This window comes from Ruditapes philippinarum, unplaced genomic scaffold, assembly GCF_026571515.1.
Source record: "Ruditapes philippinarum isolate M1 unplaced genomic scaffold, ASM2657151v2 ctg157_1_1_1_1, whole genome shotgun sequence".
NCBI lineage: Eukaryota > Metazoa > Mollusca > Bivalvia > Venerida > Veneridae > Ruditapes > Ruditapes philippinarum.
The window spans coordinates 301,175-321,211 of record NW_026854186.1 but is presented as its reverse complement, the minus strand read 5'-3'; the positions used below and the strand labels follow the sequence as shown (position 1 = coordinate 321,211).

General features: G+C 33.3%; 1 protein-coding gene across 2 annotated transcripts; it reads right to left on the bottom strand.

Annotated features, from left to right (window-relative positions):
• Positions 1–944: 944 nt before the first annotated feature.
• LOC132739321 (cytosolic Fe-S cluster assembly factor NUBP2 homolog) lies at positions 945–18,027 on the bottom strand. Of its 2 annotated transcripts, none has more exons than XM_060727013.1 (8): positions 17,898–18,027; positions 15,820–15,932; positions 11,027–11,115; positions 5,525–5,634; positions 4,896–5,050; positions 3,969–4,079; positions 2,874–2,943; positions 945–1,950 (listed from the first exon to the last, which is right to left on the bottom strand). In XM_060727013.1, the coding sequence occupies exons 1-8, from the start codon at positions 17,914–17,916 to the stop codon at positions 1,811–1,813; spliced, it is 807 nt and encodes a 268-aa protein (XP_060582996.1). In that variant the 5' UTR covers positions 17,917–18,027; the 3' UTR covers positions 945–1,810. The 2 variants fall into 2 exon arrangements, with proteins under 2 accessions (XP_060582996.1, XP_060582994.1); XM_060727011.1 differs by lacking the exon at positions 17,898–18,027 and adding an exon at positions 16,641–16,771.
• Between the last annotated feature and the right edge of the window lie 2,010 nt (positions 18,028–20,037).

Sequence of the window (20,037 nt, the reverse complement as noted above, 5' to 3'; positions counted from 1 at the left end):
ATATGTGGCCTCATGGGTTCAAACCCTGTCGGGGGCAAGCCAAGGCAAGGAACTTTACATTCATTGCTTAGTACTGGTTGATTCCAGGAACAGATTCAAGAGCGTTTCAATAAGCTTATAGCTACTAACACAAATGAACTAAAAAGAGTTAGTATAAACTACTATACAAGTTGTCTGTGATATTTTACTATGTCATGTCTGTGATACGATAAATATGTTTAAATAGCATTTGTTCTGCATTTTTTATATGCTAGTACAGATTTTTTTCTTTTATTTAATAATTGTATACAATGTATGAACTAGTATTTATAAGTACTGTGATATGGAGATATGTTTACAATGTATGGATAAAGAACTGGGCCTGAAGTTATAAAGACATGCTCTTAATTCAAACACAGATCTCAGGTATTTGATTGGTCAGGAACTGCCTTAGAATATTCACTGATCAATGAAAAACATGAGATTTGAGACAAAACTCGGACGAAACTTTTATAACCTCGGGCCAAGGTGGTACTATTTTTTTAACTTTAATTGGTTAAATTTATAATCCAATAACTTGTACATCTAGAAGTTTGCAGATTGTTTCAAACAGTTGTCTGTCAGTAATTGAAACACAATACATGTATAAAGTATTCAGGTAATCCACTTCATTCACTATTAAATTTAAACCTGAAATTACTTTAAGTCCTATTTAAACTTATTTTTTCTACCAATCAACAAACAGAAAATAGTCGACTGTACGACACAGCAAAATGGTCATGTAACAGAATTTTATCCAAGTACGAGAGTTTAAAATTTTGTTTTTATCATCATTTGATAATAATCAGATGATTTTGATTTTATTTTTCTGTTATTATTTTTTAAATTAAATATTTTGTAAAGTTTGTTTACAGTATTACTTATTATCCTTGTATGAAGGGAGAAATAAAATATGAAAACGTCAATTCTGTTTATGACTATTTATCTATTATAAAAATATTAACTATGATATGTACATACAGTGAGACATTGAAAATATTTGTTTCTAAACCATGAATATAATCTCAACTACTCTACATGCTCTAAGACAAACAGTACAGCAGGTATCAACATAAATGTTTACTCTAGTCATACACAAAGATAAACACTTTTACTACTCAAGTCTGAGAGTATGTCAAATATTAAAACATTAACATAATTATAATACTGATGATAATCAAGCACTGATTTTCTTTGTTTTTCAACAGTAATATGATGTATTTAAAGCTTAAATTTTTTTGCTGTTCTTTTTGAAAAATTGGTGTAAGTTGAACAAAGAAATGCAGTGATTTAAATGGGAAAATGTTTGATAGATCTATGCACATGAACCTTGTTTTTTTCTTACAAAATTAAAGGTTGACAACTGTTGATTGAATAATCAGACAAATGAAAATTGGTCTTTCGTGTGAAAACAGAAATCATCGTAAAATATACAGCATACATAACCAAGATATAAAAAATATTCTATGGTAAATTTAAGATGACCTGACCTTTCTGAGAGAACCAGCAACAAAAAACTTTATCTAAAATACAGTTTCCCACATTAACCTCCATTACATTTTTTCCCCATTTGTAGTTTCTGATTTGGTCTGTACCTATCTGAACCAATTATTATGCCTGATTTTCAGATGCTTTACAGTTTAACTTTCTCTCACCCCCTAAAATCAACAGTCATCTCCCACCCCAATTTATGTAAATGTATTGCAAGTCATTTGCTGTACCATTAAATAATTTCATTATGTAGAACATATTTTTAACAAACAATGGCACAGAATAAAAACCGGTACATCGGCTAGAAGTCCTTATCAACTGCTATGAGTTTCTTTAACACTTCATTCAAGGCATTATTTGTTGGAGATTGTGTAAATAATTCCTGAAAGTCTTTCCCTTCCTCTAAAGACTGTGCAAGTTGTGGATCTAATGGAATACAACCTGAAATATACCACAGCTACATTGTATACAGCATTTTGTACCAGTTCAACAAGTACCCCCCTAGACTTCGCCCCTACTTTGATCTTTATAAGTACATATTCTTGTTTTAATTGAAATACACCAATTGACAGTTTCCGAACAAGCCAATGACAGGCTTTTCTTATCAGTAATTTTGCAAGTTCAGACAGCATACTGGTTGCATATCTTTCTGTATCGTATATTAAATGGCCCGACATGTGGTAGGTTTAACAATTAATGTGAATACTTTGGTGTCTAAAGAGATGTTGATTTATATACTGAGATGAAGCTAAGATCACAAACTTTTTATTGGTGTAATAAAAACTAAAATTGGACAATAAATCGCTTTTAATTAACGGTTTACAAATGGCCAAAATTGTACTGTTTTAGCATTAGAGATATCGATTTTACTCGAAGATAAGGGAAATAACTCCCTATACCTCGGTTATTTACACAGTTTATATAGAAACCATCAATGGGTGTTTATAATACTTTGATTTTGGTAAAGTCTAATATATTATGGGTTATTACTTTTAACATCAATAAGGGCTGAAATGATTAGTAAACAATATAAAGCCTAAACAGACTGATACATAACTACTGTCTGACCTAAATTTATGCTGGTGTCATAGAACTGTTGTAATTGCTGCTAGTTTCCCCAACAGAAGCCTATCATCACGATAAAGTGAGCGAAATTGCTGACTTAAATGTTAAGCTATGATGTTGAGGCTATGTGGGATTTAAATAGCATAACACAAAAATGTTAAAGAAAAAACTTTGAAACTAAAATTGATCGTAAGTTGATAAATTTAATAAACTGTTACATTTAAGTGTAGTTTAGTTGTTTTTTTTCTACTATATTATTACAGCAGAATTACACCTGTAATATTTTAATTTTGTCTTACCTAAGAAAGGAACATGAGCTTGTTTTGCAAGAGCTTCTCCCCCTCCTTTAGAGAACACATTTGTTACTTCCTGTATCAACAAACAAAATATTTATTTAATCTTCAATGTATAAAACAAGCATTTAGTTTTATATTATAACAGACTGGAATATCTAGTTTATGCAACAGTGCTAGAATATGTCAGTTTACACTCTCAAAATTATGTCATTCACCTGATATGACTGAAGTTGTAAATTCATATGCTTTTATAAAAAAATATTGTTAAATAGAATATATAAGTTTTTGGTCTTGTTAACTATAACATATATATGGCAATAAAAAGAATCAAACATTGGCTTCCATTATCTGACTTTCTAGTAACGGATAAGCAGTAATTCTTCAAGGCCTTGTTACCACCTTAAACAGTTTACCCTTATGTTTATTCATTCCAGTCTCGTGACATTCTTATATTCTTCATTTATTTAATGCCACATTTAAAACTGTTCAACCATATCGGAATAATCATGGAAAACTAGACTCACACTTGCAAAGCGAAGGTATATAGACCAAGCACTCAGCTTTCACTGAGCATTAAGCATATATAAAAGTAATACTATTTATAATGACAAACAAGAGCTGTCAGTAGGACAGCAATGCTCGACTGTTCTTAGTGCTTGATAGTAAAAGAGCCTTGATAATGTAAAATTTTCTAAGTAAACAAAAGGGCAATTTTTTTCTTTAAATCCATGTTACAGTTATAGGCCTTGGAGAGAGTCCTAGTATGCTCTCAAAGAAGAGTATAAAATTTCAACTTGTTTCAAAGCCAGATGTCAATAGAATATGTAAATATTTGAGGTGTTACAAAAACTTAAACGTAAATTCTAAGTCAAAAAGGGGTATAATTCTGTCAAAATGCTTGATACAGTTACCTCCTCCTGTCTACAGGTTGGGGTCATGATGGTAACCAATTGTGCAAAGTTTCAAAGCCATATGCCAATGGACTTTGAAAATATTTGAGGTATTACAAAAACTTTAACATAAGTGGTTTCTTATATAGACATATATTCACATGCCAATTATGATAATCATATTAGTATATTAATCAATTTAAAGTACCCCACAACATGGACAGGCAAATCCACTCATATTTTCCACAATACCCAGTATAGGTACTCCAGTCTTGTGACAAAATGTCAGCTCCCTTCTCACATCTCCAACTGCCACACCCTAAATAAATGTACAATACATGTTATATCAAGTTTTCGTAATGTTAATCTAGTTTCATTTACTTTATAACATTTACTTCAAACATTTATAATTAAAACGTGTAATAAAACAGTCAGTTATAATGTGTAATGTGAAGTTTATCACTTATTAAAAACAATTATCATTGATATGACATAATGATAGTGACAGATTTTGTTAATTCTGGAGCTATGACTTGGGGGGGGGGGGGTGTTTATTTAGATATTACACTGTTCATTAGAGAGTATAAAAAGTAAAGCTGATAATTGCTACTATTCTATGTAGTATGAATGGCAGCACACAACTGTAATTACAGATTTAAAACTAAGAAGTTCAGAAACAGTAAGAATTTAGAAGATTAAAATAGTCATTTGTCTATATCAAACTGATACTTGTATTTATTAACTCCACTGGTCCAGTTGCTGACATATGGGTTTCAAACTCAACAAAAAAATTCAAAGAATATTTCATTTACAGAAATAATTTCTCTTGTGTTGAAAACTCAAAAGTCATATTTTATATAGTACATGATAATTTATTATAATATGAGCCATGCCATGACAAAACCAACATAATGGGTTCGCGAACAGCATGGATCCAGAGCAGCCTGCGCATCTGCGCAGTCTGATCAGGATCCATGCTGTTCGCTTACCAACCCTATTACAAGTAGATAAACTGATAGCGAACAGCATGGATCCTGATCAGACTGCGCGGATGCGCAGGCTGGTCTGGATCCATGCTGGTCGCAAACGCACTATGTTGGTTTTGTCATGATGCGGCTCATATAATATTACAAACCTGTGGTGTAGTCACCAGTAAAGCCCCATCTGGACAGTAAGATTTGAGACTTTCTATCACAGTAATATGTTCATCTGATGTTCCAGGTGGTGTATCTATAACAAGGTAGTCAATATCCCGCCAAACTACATCACTTAAAAACTGTCTGATCATAGCTGAATATCAAATATAAATATAACATGTCTGTAGGTCATAACAAAAGACAATAAACAATATCATTATTGAAATAAACCCTTCACCTAATAAACACCATTATAGAACACCAGTGGACTGTACCAAATAAAATCCAAGTAAAAGCCATAACACTAAAGATATTGAAAACAAATCAGAGAAGTAAAATATGTTAACTGTATTCCTTTACAAAACTGAATCCAAATGCTTTAAATGAAAAATGAAAATCAATTTACAAATATTGTTAACTTGTTAATTTCCAATAACAAAGTTCTTGAAAAGTATGGACAGACACAACAGTAATCAATATGACCGATTAACTTTTCAATGTAAGCTTAACTTCTGTCCATGTAGGATTTGAAAATAACAGGAGCTACATGGTATGTGAACCTTGGCTATTTTTCAGCTGGCAAGACAGGTCTTCCCTATAAAATATAGATTATACATATTTCTATTACCATTTTTCTTTGGTCCTCTCCACACAACAGCATCATCTTTTCCTTCTATAAGGAAACCTATTGACATCACACCTAGTCTCTGTTCCTTGTCTACATACACTGGTAGCCATCTGTAGTTATAACATTTAAAATCTTGTATTAATAAATAAATGAAAAGCTGTCACATCACTAATGGGTAACATTTTAGTTACCTCATTCTGGAACAAGAACTGTCGGAGGACAGTAACGCTCGACTATTCAAAAAGTTGTCACAAGGGTGTTTCATTGAGTATAATAATGCTTACCTATATGAATACATAAAATTGTCCGAATAGGTACAAAGGCTTGATATTAAGATGTTTTATCGAGTAAATCACTGCTTTATTGTTATGAATGCATAAAATTGTCTTAAACAAGAGCACCGCTAGGCAGAGCATTATATGCCCGAAAGTGTTTTTTTTATATTAAGGATGAAGCATTTGTAAGACATTACATAAATTAAACTAGAAATGTGTCATCATGCCACGGATGCCCCCGCATGCAGCCAAAATTTCAGATGGTGCATTAATTTTTTTTTTTCATTTTAAGTTCAAAGCCCTTAAAACTTTTCAATGTTAACACAAACCATTTTCATACAATGTTCAAGGCACTGAAATTATTCAGTCTAAACCTTTTAAAAATAGCATATTGCATATTTGTAGCCAAAATAATGGCTAAAAGTAAGAGTGCTGAAACTGAAAGTTCAAAATTTTTCCAACATTCAGGAAAGATAAGTTTGTCTTAAATCATTGAACTACAACCAAATTCAAACTTAAACTGCTTATTCCTAAGATGTATCTATATTATTTTCAAAGTGAAAGGGACATAACTCTGCCAAAAAATCATCAAACCATGACCAAATTCCAACTTGACCTGCCCATTCGTTTGACATATCCATATGTCAAATTTAAGTTGAATATGTAACACTGTTGGGTAGATAATGAACAGAAACTGTAAATTTCATATTATTTTCAAAGTGAAAGGGGCATTACTCTGCCAAAAATCATTGAACCATGACCAAAACTCGAACTTGGCCTGGGCATTCCAAAAACATATCCATATGTCAAATTTGAGTTGAATGTGTTGCACCATTGGGGAGATAATAAACAGAAAATGAAAATTTCATATTACTTTCAATGTGAAAGGGGCATAACTCTGACAATAATCATTGAACCATGACCAAATTTGAACTTGACCTGCACATTCCTTTGACGCATCCATATGTCAAGTTTGAGTTGAATGTGTTGTACCTTTGGGGAGATAATGAACGGAAATTGAAAATTTCATATTATTTTCAAAGTAAAAGGGGCATAACTCTGCCAAAAATCATCAAACCACGACCAAATTCAAACTTGACCTGTATTTTCTCATGACATATCCATATGTCAAGTTTGAGTTGAATGTGTTGTACCGTTGGGGAGATAATGAACGGAAACTGAAAATTTCATATTATTTTCAAAGTAAAAGGGGCATAACTCTGCCAAAAATCATAGAACCATGACCAAATTCGAACTTGACCTGTATTTTCTCATGACATATCCATATGTCAAGTTTGAGTTAAATGTGTTGTACCGTTGGGGAGATAATGAACGGAAACTGAAATTTCATATTATTTTCAAAGTAAAAGGGGCATAACTCTGCCAAAAATCATCGAACCATGACCAAATTCGAACTTGACCTGTATTTTCTCATGACATATCCATATGTCAAATTTGAGTTGAATGTGTGCAACCGTTCTTAAGATAATGAACGGAAACTGATGATGACGGAATGACAGAATGACGGAAGGACGGAAGGACGGAATGACGGAACAGGGTAACACTATATGCCCCGGCCATTACATGGCGGGGGCATAATAAAGTATTACCTCCTTCCAATAGCAATCCTCCTATAAAGTTTGAGTATTGTTGGCCAAATGGAACTTAAGTTATGCTCCAGAAACTGTTTTCAGTTTTAAGGTAATAGTGACCTTGACCTTTGACCTTGTGACCCTAAAATCAATAGGTGTCTTCTACCCAATATGGACAATCATCCTATGAAGTTTGAACACTGTGGGCCAAATGAAACTTAAGTTATGCTCCGGAAACTGTTTTCAGTTAATAGTGACCTTGACCTTGTGACCCTAAAATCAATAGGGGTCTTCTACCCAATATGGGCAATCATCCTATGAAGTTTGAATGTTGTGGGCCAAATGGAACTTAAGTTATGCTCCGGAAACCAAATTGCTAACGGACGGACGCCAGGGGGTATAATATAATATAAAAAGGCACAAACCCTTCAGTAGTTATGGAGATACCAGCTTTCAAGCAAAACCTTTACCAAGAATTTCTAAGTCGAAAAAGGGGCATAATCATGAAACAAGAGGGCCATGATGGCCCTGAGGTCGCTCACCTGTATATAGGCCCCCCAACCCCCCCCCCCCCAACGTTGCAGGGCCAATTTAACCCAAGGGCTTTTATTTGCACAAACTTGGTAGACACCCATAAGAAGATGTTTCATGCTAAACATCTAAGCTCTAGCTCATTGGGCTTTTTAAAAGAAGATTTTTTTTAAGTTTTTACTATACACATATAGTTAAAAACAATGACACCCATGGGGCCGGGCCAGTTTTGACCCAGGGCTTTTATTTGAACAAACTTTGTAGACACTTACTAGAAGATGTTTCATGCTTAATATCTAAACTCTAGCTATTTGGGTTTTTTCAAAGAAGATTTTAAGTTTTTGCTATACACATATAAAGAAAATCAATGACCCCCGGGGCGGGGCCAATTTTGACCCAAGGGCTTTATTTGAACAAACTTTGTAGACACTCACTAAAAGATGTTTCATGCTTAATATCTTAACTCTAGCTATTTGGGTTTTTTCAAAGATGATTTTTTTAAGTTTTTGCTATACACATATAAGGAAAATCAATGACCCCCGGGGCGGGGCCAATTTTGACCCCAGGGCTTTTTATTTGAACAAACTTGGTAGACACCTATTAGAACATGTTTGATGCTAAATATCTTAGCCATAGCTCATTGAGTTCATTAAAAGAAGATTTTTTAAGTTTTTACTATATGCATATAGGGAAAATCAATGACCCCCCAAGGCAGGGCCAATTTTGACCCCAGGGCTTTTATTTGAACAAACTTGGTAGACACCTATTAGAACATGTTTGATGCTAAATATCTTAGCCATAGCTCTTTGAGTTCTTTAAAAGAAGATTTTTTAAGTTTTTACTATATGCATATAGGGAAAATCAATGACCCCCCGGGGCGGGCCATTTTGACCCCAGGGCTTTTATTTGAACAAACTTTGTAGGACACTTATTAGAACATGTTTCATGCTAAATATCTTAGCTCTAACTCTTTTGGTTCTTTAAAAGAAGATTTTTTAAGTTTTTACTATATGCATATAGGGAAAATCAATGACCCCCTGGGGCAGGGCCAATTTTGACCCCAGGGCTTTTATTTGAACAAACTTGGTAGACACCCATTAGAACATGTTTCATGCTAAATATCTTAGCTCTAGCTCTTTGGGTTCTTTAAAGGAAGATTTTTTAAGTTTTTACTATATGCATATAGGGAAAATCAATGACCCCCCGGGGCGGGGCCAATTTTGACCCCAGGGCTTTTATTTGAACAAACTTGGTAGACACTCACTAGTAGATGTTTCATGCCAAATATCTAAGCTCTAGCTCTTATGGTTTTTTAAAAGAAGATATTTTAAGTTTTTTCTTTCGGTTGCCATGGCAACCAGAGTTCTGCGTGGAATTAAATTCTTTGAACAATTTTTAAAGGTGACCACTAAAGGAACATTCCTGTGAAGTTTGGATGAAATTGGCTTAGTGGTTTATGAGGAGATGTCATTTAAAGTAAAAGTTTACGGACGGACGCCGGACGGACGGACGTTCTCACAGGACAGTAATTATGTGGCTACTCTATTGTTCTCTCTATTGTTCTTTTAGCCACGCAAAAGAAAAATAGCCACATAAAAGCATTACGGAATGAATGACATCAAAGAGAACCTATTGTCCCTCTAGCCACATAATTACTCTCCTGTGAGTGCGGACGGACGGACGACGGACGGACGCCGGACGAAAAGCGATCACAAAAGCTCACCCTGTCACTTTATGACAGGTGAGCTAAAAACAAATCATGAGTTATGGGACTTGTGCCAATCATGTAAGATAATCACAGAGAACAAATGTGTGAAGTTTCAATCCATTCCCTTCAGTAGTTATGGAGATACCAGCTTACACGCAAAAACTTAACCAAGAATTTTTAAGTCAAAAAAGGGGCTGATTATGCAGAAAAGCAAATCAGAGTTATGGGACTTGTGCCAATCATGTTAGATAATCAAGGAGAATAAGTGTGTGAAGTTTCAATCCATTCCCTTCAGTAGTTATGGAGATAGCAGCTTACACACAAAAACTTAACCAAGAATTTCTAAGTCGAAAAAGGGGCATAATTATGCAAAAAGCAATCAGAGTTATGGGACTTGTGCCAATCATGTTAGATAATCACAGAGAACAAGTGTGTGAAGTTTCAATCCATTCCCTTCAGTAGAAATTTAGTGAGATGTGTACTACCGTTGGGAAGATAATGAACGAAACTGAAAATTTCATCAAGATGCATAACTCAGCCAAAATTCTCGGACAATGACCAAATTAAAAAATGACCTGCATTTTCCTATTATATATCCATTTGTCAAATTTCAGTTGAATGTGTGCAACCGTTACCAAAATAATGAACGGAAACTGATGATGACAGAAGGATGGAATGAAAGAACGGGGTAACACTATATGCCCTAGCCATTTTATGGCGGGTGCATAAAAATATTTTGCGGTTGGCCGTAAAACCAAGCATTATACAGTTTCATTAATCTTAATTACAGTATTGTTGTAAATCTCATCAAATATTGTTCATAAATTATGATTTTAATCGGGAAACCCAATGGTAACACTAAACTTCATATACGAATTTTAACGTGCAAATGAAGACTATAATCAGCCCGTGACTATGCGCTACATCACAGTGTTACAGTTGCTATCCGGAACACAGCAAATATGAGATTTTCTTGTGCAAACACAATTTAACCGTTTTAGCCTCACAGTGCTTTAGGCCTGGCGTTTAGAAAAAAGTAATCATCTCATAAAAAAGATTAAGGGCAGGTAATTCCACTATCAGTTATGCATAAGTATGCCCCCTTCCCTACTTTGCCCTTCTTTGCTTTAACATACTATCCTGCACTGACAAAAAATGGAGTGTGCTGCTTCTTGGACAGCTCTTGTTACTCAAACCAGCATACACTATTTTCTTTTTGTGTTATCTGTCTGGAAACAGTTATAGACTGCTCATATTTTTGTAACAAAGGATAAATAGTGATTGGCAGAAATTTTTTATGTCCATGTATTTCACAAATTAATACTGAAATAAATTATATGTATTTTTTTTCATTAACAATTAAACACAATTGAATTCAGTTGGAAAAGTCACCTACCCTTCAGGACACTGATGAATGTCACTCCTTTCCACACCAAACATCTTTGGTACACTTGGACCACATAAGTCTACATCTAAAAGTCCCACCTGCAACATTTATATGTCAGTTTTTCTTTATTATTTGTAATTGTAACATTCAAATCACTGATAATTGAAAAACCTCATTTAGCGTCATTCAAAAGTCATTCAATGTTTCATGTCTAAAGATAGTCTATACATTGTAGTTATACATACTATAATTAACCTATTTTTTAAATGAATTTGAAAAGCTTAAGCTCATAAGTATTTCTTAAATGACACTAATAAGTTAATAATTTTTTGTATGAGCAAGTATCAAAAACAGACCTTTTGCTAGCCATTTTTGGAAAAAGTACAGAGATCAGTTTGGGAAATTTTGTGGCATCAAATTGCTTAATTGGAAAAAAAAGGTACCTGTTGAAACCTCCTTCATGCTCTTTTGGCATAGAATTTTGAATTGTGCAACATTGTTTATTCCAACCAATGTAAATATCATTCAAAGGTAAAAAAATACATTAAAGTTTGACAATGAAATGTGCAAAAATCTCTTTCTGATACCAAACTGGAATGAATTCCAGCAAATTTGTCAGTTTTGATATCAGAGAATTTCACAGGATTCATACAGAGCATCAAAGGAAAAATTTCAAGGACTATTCAAGGACTTTTCAAGAACCTTTTAATTCTTTCAAGGCCTCAAATATGTGCAAAAAAAGGGCACTGATGACTATGTATACAATAAGAGATTTATATGCGAGTCGGTGTATGTTTCAAAGTATAATACTCGGTGAAGTACTATCACTAAAAGCATTTTTTTAAGTGTGCAAGATCCATTTTCAACATATATAAAAATTGCACTTTTTTCATTTTTGCTCACTGCTTTTGTCTACCTTAAGGCAACTGGTGCAACAAATTAACAATATATGAAAATTTGCAGGGATATATTATTCTCGGGTCTGGTAGCTTCCGGTCACCAGTCTCTCCCAGTCTATTTTGACCCGGATTTACTTGATAGTATTATATTTAATGACCTGGTCAGTGCCGATCTTCTTATATATAATTTATTTGTTAAAATGAGTTGATCTTTCTAGAGGAATGAGGTGATTATAATTGTAATATAAATTTCAAAAATTCAGTTGACCAACGATTTTAATTCTAAAATCAACTGGCATAAGGGCAACATTGTCGCAATATACACACGTCACAGAAGCTTTTGACAGAGATGTGGGCATTATAGATATGCATATAGGAGATATGCTCTGGGCAATATCTGGAAAATATATGAATATATTATCATAATAAAGCATGCTATTTTATTTTTAGAATTGTATAATAATAATAAATAAATTTGAGAGATGATCTATGTAAATTTTTTATTGTAAACAACCTAAGTGACATTCAGTTTTGGGGAAAAAGTCTTTTTTTTTTTTTGGTTACGATATCAAATAAAACAAGCAATTATCATAGTATTACAAGCAATCCATAAGTCCCCTACCGGTTAGAACCCCAGCAACATTCTGAAGGGCCATTGGCTATTCACTTATGTTTCTATTTTAAGTAAATTTGTTGAAAAAGTTCTTTAAAAGTGATCACAGGAAACAGTTTTTACTAAAGTTATTTTTTAAACATCCCTGTTATCAAAATATAACATTTTTAAAAGCAAAATTTTTAAAAAGGAGATAACTCTTGAAATAAAGATGCAAGATGTCATACATGATGTGAGTGTAACAAAGAACAATTAGTAATGAAGGTATGAATAATGAATGTTTATTTTGAATTTGAAGTAAATGAAAGTTTAAAGAACAAATAGGAAAAATTAAAAGTTTAAGGAGGAGATAATTCTGGAAATATGGATGCTAGATTTATAAACCTTGTCATATTATTATGATGTGGGAGTTTGATGAAATTCCTATCATGATTGAAGAAGTTGGAGTAAAAATTACCAATTTCTCAAAAAAAAATCTAAGTTCAAAAGGGGTATAATTCTGGAAATAGTCTTGCTAGAGTATTGAACTTTCTCAAAAAATGTTGAGTGATAATAAGAAACATTTATATGAAGTTTGAAGTAGATACATTCAGAAAAAAAAAAAGTTATTAAAAAAAACAATATTTTTTTCATGAAAATTTTAAGTTCAAGGGAGGTAATTCTGATAATTTTGGGCTAGAGTTGTAAACCTTGTCACATATGATGTGGTTGATGACTAGCAACTTATATTTAAAGTTTGAAGAAAATACCTTAAGAAATAAAGAACTTATAGTGAAAAAACTTAAAAACTAGAATCAGAAATCTTGAAAATCAGTCTATTTGTTGCCATAGCAACCAGAATTTTCAACATAGGAAGATAAGAAAAGGATGTGCATAATTTCCATACTGCCATCTACCCATATGTTAAGTTTCATAAAAATATTTTCAGTACTTTTTGCGTTATCACTGGATCCAGGTTATGTGTAAAATTTGCCATATTTTCACTCTATTAATGCCATAGCAACCAGAATTTACAGCATAGGAAACAAGAGCACCGCTAGGCGGAGCATTATATGCCCGAAAGTGTTTTTTTTATATATTAAGGATGAAGCATTTGTAAGACATTACATAAATGAAATAAAGTATTACCTCCTTCCAATAGCAATCCTCCTATAAAGTTTAAATATTGTGGGCCAAATAGAAATTAAGTTATGCTCCGGAAACTGTTTTCAGTTTTAAAGTAATAGTGACCTTGACCATTGACATTGTTACCCCAAAATCAATAGGGGTATTCTACCCAATATGGACAATCATCCTATGAAGTTTGAATCTTGTGGGGCAAATAGAAATTAAGTTATGCTCCGGAAACTGTTTTCAGTTTTAAAGTAATTGTGACCTTGACCTTTGACCTTGTGACCCAAAAATCAATAGGGGTCTCCTACCCAATATGGACAATCATCCTATGAAGTTTGAACACTGTGGGCCAAATGGAACTTAAATTATGCTCCGGAAACTGTTTTCAGTTTTGAGGTAATAGTGACCTTGACCTTTGACCTTGTGACCCCAAAATCAATAGGGGGTCTTCTACCTAATATGGACTATCATCCTATGAAGTTTGAACACTGTTGGCCAAATGGAACTTAAATTATGCTCCAGAAACTGTTTTCAGTTTTAAGGTGATAGTGACCTTGACCTTTGACCTTGTGACCCCAAAATCAATAGGGGTCTTCTACCCAATATGGACAATCATCCTATGATGTTTTAATGTTGTGGGCCAAATGAAACTTAAGTTATGCTCCGGAAACTGTTTTCAGTTTTAAGGTCATAGTGACCTTGACCTTTGACCTTGTGACCCCAAAATCAATAGGGGTCTTCTACCCAATATGGGCAATCATCCTATGAAGTTTGAATGTTGTGGGCCAAATGGAACTTAAGTTATGCTCCCGAAACCAAATTGCTAACGGACGGACGGACAGACGGATGGACGCGGGATCCAGTTTTGTGGAAGGACTGACGGATTGACGGACGGACAGACGGACGGAGGGTAAACCTAAAGTCCCCTCCGGTAAACCGGTAGGGGACTAATATCAACTTCAAAACCGGGAGAGACTGGACAATAAGCGTGTGATACTATAAAATACCCAGGTGCACAACTACAAATGCTGATCAACCTTCCTGTAAAGTTTCATGACTCTTGGTCAAATACTTTTTTAGTTACGTGTGACACAAGTTGAAAATTGCAAATATTTACTTAGTCAAGGGCAATAACTCTAACAAAATAGAATAAATCCACCAGCAAAACCCCAGGTGCACAACTTCACATGTTGAGCAACATTCCTGTAAGGTTTCATGACTCTAGGTCAAATACTTTTTGAGTTAAGTGCCACACAAGTTGAAAATTGCAATTATTTACTAAGTCAAGGGCAATAACTCTAAAATACAAAATATATCCACACAAAAATACCTAGGTGCACAACTACACATGCTGAGAAACATTCCTGTAAGGTTTCATGATTCTAGGTCAAATACTTTTTGAGATATGTGCGACACAAGTTGAAAATTGCAAATTTTTACTAAGTCAAGGGCAATAACTCTAAAAATACAAAATAAATCCACACAAAAATACCCAGGTGTACAACTACACATGCTAATCAACATACCTGTAAAGTTTCATGACACTAGGTCAAATACTTTTTGAGTTATGTGGGACACAAGTTGAATATTGTAAATTTCTACTAAGTCAAGGGCAATAACTCTAAAAATACTACATATATATAAATACTACATATATATACACAAAAATACCCAGGTACACAACTACACATGCTGATCAACATTTCTATAAAGTTTGATGACACTAGGTCAAAAAACTTTTTGAGTTAGGTGTGACACAAGTTGAAAATTGCAAATATTTACTAAGTCAAGGGCAATAACTCTAAAAATACTAAATATTTCACACGAAAATACCCAGGTGCACAACTACACATGCTGATCAACATTTACATAAAGTTTCATGACTCTAGGTCAAATACTTTTTGAGCTTAAAATCTTTGAAAATAAGGGCTTCTTCACTGTTTTGGTGCTCAAATGTTTAAAGATGCCATGAACGATTATTCTAACTGACTTCCCTGTACACAGGCTTTGCCTAATTTCATATCAATTTAAAAACTGTATATATCTTTTCTAAAATATCATTTTAACAAGATTGCAAAGAAAGTTTGAGTGAAGCATCTTGAGAGGTGAAGTGTCCCTGCAAAAATAATTGTTTGTACCACTGCTTTTATTACAATTAAAGTAAAGTTTATACAAACCTTTTTACCAGAATGCATCAGTCCAAGGGCAAGCTGTGATGCTACAGTACTTTTCCCAACTCCACCTTTACCTGACAAAACCAAAATAACATGGCGCACAGTTGACAAGTGGTCTGAAAGAAAAAGAAACAAATATGAGAAATCAGCTGCCTTATATGCTTAAGTGTTTGTATTATGTATATGTGTGTTTTAACCTGAATAAATATCTATCTATCAATATTATATACAACAGAGTGATCAATCAGGGATTTTTTTGGCTTATTTTATAGTTGGTATTCGGCTATATTCCCAATCGAAAATTGTATATTATTTTCTCAATCATCAGGAAAAAATTTTCAAATGAAAGTAACAAAATAAAAAATTTGAATAACAAATTCTAAAATCTTTGAAAATAAGGGCTTCTTCCCTGTTATGGTGCTTAAATGTTTGAAGATGCTATCCTAGACAGTGATTCTTTGCATTCATTTAATCACTTGCAATATTGAAGTCATGCATTTTTTCCCAATTCTTAACAAAACAGCACTGAAATTCCCTATTCCACTGTTATGTGTCATATTCCCATAATCCTGGAAAAAAACTGTCAATACTAGGGTGTCACGTTTATCTGTTTAAACGGGTACAGTTGGTTTTTAGCTAAAAACCAGTTAAAAAATTTCAAAAACCAGTAACCAAGGTTAGTATTTGACTTCCTGAGGTCTTCCTCCACCAGTAAAGCTGGAATGTCACCATATGACCTATAATGTGTCAGTGAGACGTAAAACCCAATTAAACAAACAAATAGTTTGACTTAAGAGAAGTTTTAAATCGATTCAAAATATTACCTTGGTTTTTTATGACAAGATGTGGCAGTTGTTTGTATTTTAGTTGTACTAAACAATGTATTTTTCCGATTCTGATCATATACGGTACGGCCCTAGTGGAAATTAGTTACTCCGTATTTGTAATCATTTTGAGTACAGCAAAATATGAACAAAATGGTTTGTCTTGTCATGTGGAAACAAGGTTAATCTTAATGTTGAAAATCTAAGAATTTAATTAGATACTGTCTGTTAAACGTTTAACGCGGTTATTACGTCGCCGTTTTAAGGGTTAGCATTTTTTCTAACCATGACACCCTTAGTCCACACTTATTCACGTCGTTGAAGCGTAAACATAACAGTTAGGCTTTAATCACAACTCACATTCCTGTTAGACAACATGATTCACTGGATTGATAACAGATTTTCAATAAACAGGCTGGTGAAAATTACCAATCAGGCTTATGTAATAAAAAATCATATTTCTAGAAAAGAAATAAAGATAGATGTCTTTTAAACTTAGTTTGTTTATTGAGAATAATATTTGACATAAACAGAAAGAAAAATATTCGGCTACTGTCACTTTTGTGAGAATTATTTCCCCTTTTTCATATTACATAATTTTAGAATTCATTAAAAAGTATGTTAGATATGCAAGTTTAAAACAAAATAAGTTAAATAACTTCTTTATGCTCTAAGTCATTGCGCCAACAGCCGTCAGCATACGGTATATTTCATTCAGTTTTCAGAGAAAACCTCAAAGTATAATGTAAGTGCCTGAAAGAATTGTCAAAATATAAATGCCAGAAACAGAATATGTAATCCAAATATATAGAATAAAGGTACTGGCGCAATAATATTGAGCAAAATGAAGTTGTTGGACACATTTCTATCTAGAATTTTACATTAGAATATAATTTTTATGAACTTCAAAATATTAGATCTATATTTTGTTTCTTGAAAATGGGAAAAAGAGAAATAATTCTAAGAAAATAAAAGATAACCAAATTATTTTTATTTTATTTGTATCATATATCAATGCTTAATAAACAAAACAAGTGAAAAAGAAACATATTAATTATTTTTCTAGAATATGTTATTTTGCCCGATCAGGCTGACAAAAAAATATCAAGTTAGCCTTCTTATGCACCAATTGTCACGCGTTAAAAGTCTGCTCAATTTCAACTGAGATTTTTTTCAACTTTTATCTACGAACTTAATGTTTGATTTATTCGTCTGTTTATCCTGTAAAAAGAAAACGAACACAATCTAATAATTTACCTGTCATGGGCGCATCCATTTTGTTTGTTGATATTGGTTTATATGACGGTTAGGAAATATTATGCGTTCCAACATACATGTACGTTGATGTAAAAAGAAAACAAAAACGTGTTTGTTCAAATGCCCCCCAGGTCGGATTTTTGTCAGTAACAATATTCAAACTAGAAATTTGTCCATAGGACACGGGTGCCCCCACACTCCACCGATTTGTCAATCTTGTGTCTCTAGGTCAATTTTTTTTTGGCTACATATGCCACAAGTTGAAAACTAAAAATCTTTTATTAAGTAAAGGGCAAACACTACAAATACTGAATAAATCACAAGAAAACCCCAAAGTGCATAAGTACAAATGCTGAGCAACATTCCTGTAAGGTTTCATGACTCTAGGTCAAATACTTTTTGAGTTACATGCAACACAAGTTGAATATTGTAAATTTTTACTAAGTCAAGGGCAATTACTCTAAAAATACTAAAAATATCTACACGAAAATACCCAGGTGCACAACTAGTCATGCTGAGCAACATTCCTGTAAGGTTTCATGACTCTAGGTCAAATACTTTTTTAGTTACATGCAACATAAGTTGAAAATTTGAAATTTTTACTATGTCAAGGGCAATAACTCTTAAAATATCAACAGGAAAATTCCCAGGTGCAATAGTTTTTGAGCTACTTGTGACACAAAACGAGAACGGATGGACAGACGGACATACTCCCAAAATGGTCCTTATGTGACTTTTCCTTTGATCTTTTTGGCCATTTTTAGTCACACAAGGCTTAAAAAAAAGACACACAAGTAAAAACGGAATGAATAGGAACAAAGAGAATTTACTGTACCCATCGTTCTCCAAGTCACACAAGTACCTCTGGGTTCGTACAGACTGACTGACGGACGGACAGACGGATGGAGGGTAAACCAAAAGTCCCTTCCGGTTAAACTGGTAGGGGACTAAAGAAAACAGATTATGTAAAATGTGCAATTAAAATGCCATCCAAAATGAGTATCATTTTTTGCTTTATTGTACTAAATATTCTGAAATTCGTAATTTATATATTATGAAGGCCACAATAATTATGTTTAATGCTCTTACGTCTTTATCAAATAAAAAAAAAAAATCATTTATCAAAATTTGTTAAAAAAGCATTTGAAACACATAGAAATGCTCTTGAAGTAAAGATGTTTCTTAAAATGCATTTATTTCTATACCATTGAATCATTATTGTATTGTTTGTCTTAGCAATACTTCACATGTATAATTTGTAAATTGCAAAAGGCAATCATTTTTGCTGACTTTGCCAATAAAGTTGAAACTTGTAAGTCTGAATGATCTGTACGATCACTTACCATTATTTTACACCAATGTTTTAGACTGTGGAGCATTTTGGCATATTATTATACTTACATGGGTGCAAGTTAAAAACACCAGAAAACCTGATAACCCTGAATTTAGTATTACTCAATTGTTTTTTCTACAGAAAAAGACAGCTTTCAGGAGAAGAAACTAGAAATATGTCCATAGGACATGGGTGCCCCCACACTCCTCTGTTTTGTCAATCTTATGACTCTAGGTCAAATATTTTTTGGGCTACATGTGCCACAATTGAAAACTAAAAATCTTTTACTCTTAAAGTAAAGGGCAAGAACTTTACAAATACTAGCAAACCCCAAGGTGCATAAGTACACATGCTGACCAACATTCTTGTAAACTTTCAGGCCTACATGTCAAATACTTTTTGAGCTATGCATGAACAAGTTGAATTCTTGTAAACTTTCAGACCTACAGGACAAATACTTTTTGAACTATGCATGAACAAGTTGAAAATTGCAAATTTATACTAAGTTTGCAAATTTATAATAAGTCAAGTTCAATAACTTTAACAAAACTGGAAAAAAATCCACATGCAAAACCTGAGGTGCATAGCTTCACAGTGATGTTGATCATAATTCCTGTAAATGTGGCTGATTCTAACTCAAGCACTCGAGGAACAAATAACACAACATAATGGAATGGTTTTTACTAAGTTAATAAATAATTAACTAAATAAATCCACACAAAAATACCCAGGTGCACAATTACACATGATGACCAATATACCTTTTAAGTTTCATGACCCTAGGTCAAATACTTTTTGAGCTAGGCG

What these genes read in the sequence shown, in the direction of transcription:
- LOC132739321 (XM_060727011.1), bottom strand. Translation starts at nt 16,719, where the DNA reads ATGATCAGAATCGGAAAAATACATTGTTTAGTACAACTAAAATACAAA. An exon ending in ATTCATCAGTGTCCTGAAGG is followed by an intron (nt 5,635 to 11,026) that starts GTAGGTGACTTT and finishes TTATAACTACAG; the next exon opens with ATGGCTACCAGTGTATGTAG. An exon ending in TTGCCTGTCCATGTTGTGGG is followed by an intron (nt 2,944 to 3,968) that starts GTACTTTAAATT and finishes TTGTTGATACAG; the next exon opens with GAAGTAACAAATGTGTTCTC.